Genomic DNA, 7340 nt, shown 5'->3' with positions numbered 1-7340 from the left:
AATAAGTACATAAATTGTTTTTTAATCTCGCGGTGTTGCGACTAGCGGCCAGACCGCGCGTTCGTGCCGCCGCCCGCCGCATAATATAAAGCCAGCCTTACGATGTCTGTTGTTATTGCGACTAGGTCTAGAATCCAGACTAACAGCTACATTTTGACACGTCCGTTTCCGACTCCGATGGTTTTATCACGTTGTCCCGTTCTTTCAGTTCGAAAGCGTCCGCCTGAAAACCAGCAATACACAAGTATGAGTTTTTATCACAATTAGGGCTTTTTTCACCACTTAGTACTTACTGATATGTTCCGGATAGGCTATCCACAATTTAACTTGACAGATAAAGTATGGAGTATCTTTCAAAGGGCCTATTCCACCAGTTCCTGATAAAGCGCCGGATAGGCTATCCACAACTTTTTTGACGGATTCTCCATACTCTATCTCTCAAGTTAAGTTGTGGATATAGCCTATCCGGCATTATCAGGAAATGGAGAAACAGACCCGTAGTATTTTAAAAGGATCCACAATTTCGCTAATGGATAACTATGATTCCTTTTATGATTTTACCATGATTGCGAAAATGGATATCAATGTCGATTATTATTAAGTATAGACAGTCATAGACAAATAAAGGCTCTACATAAATATTATTATTATCTGTAATCGCTTACATACTGATTCATTATGGGCTAATTTGGATCCTCTTCAAGTAAGATACAAAGTAGGTAAAAATTGTAGACGTTAGTGGGTATGTTATGTACTTACAAGGTTTGTTCTGATTATATGTAAAAAATCTGTTGCGCTTATGTTATTAAATAAAATGTTAGCCACTTCATAACACAACACTAATAATCCGGGAGTTGACAGTATGTTTAAAATTTTAAAATTATTATTAAATTTTATAGATTTATTGATAAAAACTCTAAAACAATACAAATAACGAAAAAATAATTATTGATTTATTTTATTTTACATTGGAAAAAAAAATGGATTTATTAACTGTAAGTCACGTGATTGGAAACACTAATCTGAAGCAGTGACGTCACCGTTCAGTGTCAAACAAAATTGACAGTTGTTAGGTTAAACACTCTAACTCACTTTTGCTCTGTCTACGGTTGTTTTGCTTCATGAACGATGACGTCACACATCACGTGACCATAATGCCGCGTTTTTGTGACATATTTTGAATTCAGAACTTAAATAATTTTTTACTCATTCTAGGGCATAAAAATGAATAAAGTATTAATTTACAGGTAAGTATTATTGTAAACAACTGAAGCGCTTAAAACTATTTTTAAAAAGTTGTCAACTCCCGGATTGAAGACGTAAGTACGTCTTCAATTAGTGTTGTTTTACAAACGAGCTGTCTTGTTAAATGCATTGTAATTTCGTTGCCAAGCAACTTCAACAATCAATTTTACGCACAATAAGCGTTTAAAATTATCTTATTGCTTAAACTGGGTATGAATTTTAAATTAAGAACAGCAATTGATCCCAATAATATTTATGGCAACACTGATTCTTTATCTGTCCACATAAGGCGACACATTAAAATAATTTCCATTTAAAATTGAGCCCCGATTGTATGAATATTCTATACTTCGTCGGATCTCTTCAAATTGGAATATTGGTTACAAAGGATTCTGTCTCATTATTTTTAATGACAGGTAGTTTTTCTGGCTACTTTTTTCCTTATAACTTTTCAGATTAATGCCCAAGTTTTTTAGATTTTATAGATTTTTTATTTTAACTGGGTTAATTGTCTCTCTTACCTTAGTTTCTCTGTACTCTCTTATTTTTCTTGCTAATGTGATAAACGCTTCTTCTATATTTATATTACTTTTGCAGGATACTTCGAAAAACGGCATATCAAAGTCGTCTGCAATCTGAAATCAATATCATACCAAGTTATAATTTTACTCTTTACGTTGGCAACATTTTTATGCAGGGAGTTAAATTATTAACCTTCAGCTATGTACTCACATACGGTTTCGCTCGATAGTTTTACTCCAAATCGAGCAATAGCCACAGTGTGGACCGCAAAACTGACAGCTCGAAGGCTCGCTTCGAGCCGACTCGTTATAGGTTTTGTTTATGAAATAAGGGGGCAAACGAGCAAACGGTTCACCTGATACAAAACAACTTCCGTCGCCCAAGGACACTTGCAGCATCAGAAGAGCTGCCGGCCTTTTAAGAGGGAATAGAGGAGGGTAGGGATGGGAATAGTGGAGGGTAGGGAAGGGAATAGGGTAGGAGATTGGTCCTCACTCGGCGAAACACAGCGCAAGCGCTGTTTAACGCCGGTTTTCTGTGAGAAAGTGGTATTTCTCCGGTCGAGCCGGCCCATTCGTGGCGAAGCATTGCTTTTCTACGTTAACTATTACAGCAAGTTTCTGAGAATGTTAGCTGATCTATCAGCCTAAAATAGGAGCACGTGCGCTACGTTCTGGCTTTAAGTAGGTATATAATTGATCAGATGATTAGATAGATGTACCTACCTAAGCTAAATAGATATAGATAATAGAGGGTGTAACAAAACTAAGTGATAAATGATAATCTTTTATGGTGTGTATGGGTTTCCTATTTACAGTTAGGGTATGTATGTCTTATTCCTTATATAGTGTTCACTGTGAAAGAGCAGCGCTGAAAGAGCAATTTTTTGTGATTTGGACAAGCGCATGCGCGTCATGAATTTTTCCATAATATTAAAAGATGAAAAAAAAAACACTCTTTCAACGCTGCTACTTTCACAGTGAACTATATAAGGAATAAAATATACATATCCTAAAGTTAGATCTAGAACTTTGATAGGAATTTACCTTTTGTCCTCTCTCCTTGGGCACGGCACGCTGGTTCTCGTGAACATCGCATTTGTTGCCCACCAACACTTTTATAACGTCCGGGGATGCATACTGAAAAATACAAACATAATTTTATTAAAATACTACATTATGACTTCAAATAATATTATGACATTAAGGTTGGGTTGCATCAACTAACTTAACTATAACTGTAACTTTAACTACAATGCAAATGTCAAATCTTTGGTTAAAGTTAAAAATGGACGCCATCAAGACGCCATATTTAACCATAACCATAGAGCTCGACAAGGTTTTAAATGCACGTGGCGAAAAAAGGAACTAACGCTGTCATCATACAAAAACGCAATTTTTGACAGTTCTCCTTTACCAGCAGCGCCCCCGCCCACGTTCATTTATAACCTTGTTGGACCAGCTGTCATCGGTCAATTTCTCCGGTAAAAGTTAAATTTGCCTTAACTATAACCATAACTTTAACTTTAACCACGCCTCTGGTGCAACTCAACCTTAGTGAAAAACTGCTCGGATTTTATGCTGATCTAAAAATATTATTATGTGCATCTATAATAATTATACAGTACCTACATTTTTCCACAATAAAATGTACCAAATGTATCATGACATAGGAATAATAATAATAATAATAATATCTATGGACGCTTCACACCACGTCAGTCTGGCCCCGTGCTAAGTACCTAAAGGACTTGTGTTACAGTTACCAGACAACGGAAATATATTTAATACTTTTAAACTATACATATATTTAAGATTTTTATTATATCATACACATATTTAATACACATCCAGACCCGGGAACTTTGAAAACTCTTTGTTCCGTCGGCGGGATTCGAACTCGCGACCTCCGGCTTGTTATTGAGGAAAAATGTACTGTAACAATGTTTATTGGACTTAAAGTATCTCCATACTGAAGAAAGTTAACAGAAATTTATAGGTACTATTTTACATAAAGCTAATATTAGAAATAAGAAGATTTCTGTGAGTGATCCTACCTATTCCAAAAAGCGTCACACAATTTTGGCCCCCTAATATTGGGTCCCTAACCAACTAAACAACAATAACTCATAAAATAATAATTATGCTCTAGCCTCTACCCCATACTTACTTCCTGTATATTACGTAGCCAGTACGAAAGATGATTGAAAGACTCTAGGTTGGTGATGTCATACATGAGTATGATGCCCATAGCTCCTCTGTAGTACGCCGTGGTAAGAGTCCGGAACCGCTCCTGTCCGGCTGTGTCCCATATCTGTAGCTTTATCGGCACCCCGTCCAGGTTTATGATCTTCTGCTTAAAGTCTATGCCTGAAAATTTTGGGAAGTTTGTTAGTGGAAGAGTAACGGAGTTGTAGAATTGGGAATTATTTACGTTTTACACAAGGAGAGCAGAGTAACATAGTTGCAGAATTGGGAATTATTTAAGTTGTCGACAAGAGGCACAGAGTAACATACCTATTTAGTTTTAGAATTGGGATTTTTAAGTTGCAAACAAGGGGAGTCCCCTTGTTTGCAACTTAAAATTTGATAATGATTTAATGATTTTTTCTTTTCAGCTAATGATAGCCTTGGATAAAAGGACATGTTTTATGAAATTAAAAAAAATGGATGATTTTGCACATCCGACATTATTAATAGTCATGGGCGATACTATTACAGTTCAATTTAAGTTGAAGACAACACAGTGCAGAGGAACATAGTTGCAGAATTGGGAATTATTTAAGTTGTAGACAAAGGGCAGGTAGCAAAGGTAGTTGTGGATATCGTATCGTATCGTATATGAATCATTATCGGATAAAGAATTGTAGCTTAAAGTCTGTAGATGTAGTAGGTATGTAGGGCATAATGCTAGTACTAATAATATTTAAAAAGCGAGAGTTTTTAAAATATTGTTTGTCGCTCTTTTATTTAAAAAGAATCTAAATTATTTTTTATGAAACTCCACAATAATAATATTATAGCTAATGGTGCTCCCTCACCGGGAGCATTCGCGTGTAATGTAACATTATAGATTCGACTTTGACTTTTGATCATTCCATAGCAGGTTGATTTCACTGTCACGTAGCATTGATCAGATCGATGTTACAAGTTGTTTCAAGATTCAAGATATTATACACATTGTATCATTACAAGGTGCGCATTGAAATACTCGGTTCTCCTCCCTCACTGATGTAATGCTCGACTCTGTAACGTTACATTACAAGCGAATGCTCCCGGGAGGGATCAAAAGATTCAAAACATAGACATTCATACAAATGATATTCTATGACATTAGTATGATACGCTACCACACAATTTAATGATCCTAAATAGTATGGCCTAGTAATAATAATAATAGCTCCCACACCGGTTTCGGTGACGGTGGCCGGTTTCATTGAAATCAGACCAGCTACGCCGGAGTAATTTTTATAGTGACCAAGTGTGTGCGCAGTACACAAGAGCACTCTCTATTCCTTTACTCTCATAACCCAGGGGGACGGACGACCGACACGACTGGCGAGAGATCAGGCGCAGGACCGACTTACATGCCCATCCGACCCATGGATCATCTTACTTGTCAGACAATCAGGTGATCAGCCTGCATTGTCCTAACCAAACTTGGAAATAAAATGTTTTCAGCGCGGGAATCGAACCCACGACCTCCGAGTCAAGAGCCGCGCTATGATAATCATAATATACCTAAGCGTAACATACTGTAGTCTGCAGAAGCGGAGAGCTAGGACGTAAAAGGAAAGTAAATGGTTTAATATTGAATTCGGGAAAATCCAACATTTATTATGAATGTGTCGGTCTCTTAAAGAAGCACGATATTTCTGTCCCGATGAATAATTTGATGATGTCCAAACTTTTGACGCATTACCTTATGGCATTTTCAATTTCCAATGTGACTGAGTTATAAGTAACAACATTTTGGAGACTTAAAATATCATTATCTGGTTGCAATTAAAATTTATTCTTTTGATTTTATTTTTATGTGGGAAAACAGAACTGATACAAGATTTACGTACCTATAGTATTCTATAGCTGAATTACCTAAATTATGGCGTTGGAGCTAGATAAGTGTAAGACCCTGGGGGAGGCCTTTGCCCAGTACCTAGTGGGATAGTAGGTAACTTATTTCCCTGTTCTAAGGTAGGTAACTATAGTCTTACAAAAAAAAATCGCAGGATTAATTTTCAAATGTCAAACGATTAAGCTTTAAGGCTTAAGCCCATTAGGTTTGCTGTGACTCATCACATCAAACAGAGGGTTGAATTACCCTGACCGTCTAGACGAGTGATCAATAAACTCCAACTGTCACTGTATCGTAAATCAAGGGTAGATGAAGCTGATAAGATAAGATGAAGCTACCACCTTGGCTAGTAGCTAGTCTTTTTGCATTCATGATTCAATATTTTTATAAGTATCTGCAGTTTGGTTTCATTGTAGGATGAATTAAATTGATGTTTCCCAATATTTACTACTAGATATAATATAACTTATTGATGAAAATAAGTTGTTCCCCATAACACAAAAATACACCTGAAAGGAAGTTTAATTTAATGAAATAAAAAAAAATTTAATGAAATCGCTTGGTAGTAATTGCTGGTTTTTGAATAAGGGAATGAAAATTCCTTGGTGTATTGCTAGCTTATAGACAAAAACTAAACAAAGACAGATAAGTAATAAATTATTATGACTGGTCTTATGTAGAATATTATTGTACGGTAAGAGTTGGGACCGTTTTAATTGTATTTTGACTGACTTGACTGTATCAAGTCGTTAATTAAAGCTTTGAGTTCAGTTCGAGTAATTAAGTGTTCGAACCATCACTAATTAACCTTTTCAAAGCAATTAAGGAAACTTTTCATACAGTAGAACTGTATAAAATATTATACTGAATTCAAATGGACAAAGAGGTAGAGAATTACAAACTATATTGTCTAGTTTTCATATTATAATTTATAATATCTAAAATTGCAAAACGAGATTGCAAACTTTTAAGAAGTATTAAAATTATTTATAGGTAAATGGTTGTTTAATATAGCTTAAAAAACTGATTTATAGCGTAGTTTAAAGCTCATACTACTGACAATATTATGAAGTTACAGCTGCAAACTGTATAGTAGCCAAACTTCCATTGTTCACACCTGCATCACATCAGCAAAGCAAACAAACTCACCAATGGTCGATATGTACACGTCGTAGTACCTTTCATCGCAGTATCTGTGCACTATACACGTTTTGCCCACATTAGAATCGCCTAGCACCAATAATTTGTAAGTCGCAGAGAAATCCAGAGCCATGTTTACGTTCCCAAACGGGTGATCGCCCAAAACATACAGCTGTCAAAGAGAAAAATCGATGGTACGGCGCATGCGCTGGCAACAAGTAAGACCCTGTCACCTGCAACTATATTAGGTTCGGTAATTGAATTCTGTCCCGTTATTGGTTTGTTATTACTTTGTTTAGGACTTGTCTGGGTTATTTTCTCGAAATGAAGCGAGCAGGGAGAAAATTATATGATTGGTC

At 36.0% G+C, this 7340-nt stretch overlaps 1 protein-coding gene across 1 annotated transcript; it reads right to left on the bottom strand.

The window, feature by feature from the left end:
- On the bottom strand, positions 1 to 7139 carry LOC121726904 (ras-related protein Rab-8A). Its single transcript, XM_042114548.1, has 5 exons — positions 6991 to 7139; positions 3937 to 4136; positions 2814 to 2906; positions 1767 to 1880; positions 1 to 223 (listed from the first exon to the last, which is right to left on the bottom strand). Exons 1-5 carry the CDS (start codon positions 7112 to 7114, stop codon positions 140 to 142), a joined length of 615 nt encoding a protein of 204 aa, XP_041970482.1. The 5' UTR covers positions 7115 to 7139; the 3' UTR covers positions 1 to 139.
- Positions 7140 to 7340: the final 201 nt, after the last annotated feature.

Source organism: Aricia agestis, chromosome 5 (genome assembly GCF_905147365.1).
Source record: "Aricia agestis chromosome 5, ilAriAges1.1, whole genome shotgun sequence".
Lineage (NCBI taxonomy): Eukaryota > Metazoa > Arthropoda > Insecta > Lepidoptera > Lycaenidae > Aricia > Aricia agestis.
Note: the sequence above shows the minus strand (reverse complement) of the source record. Positions and strands in the feature narration are given on the sequence as shown.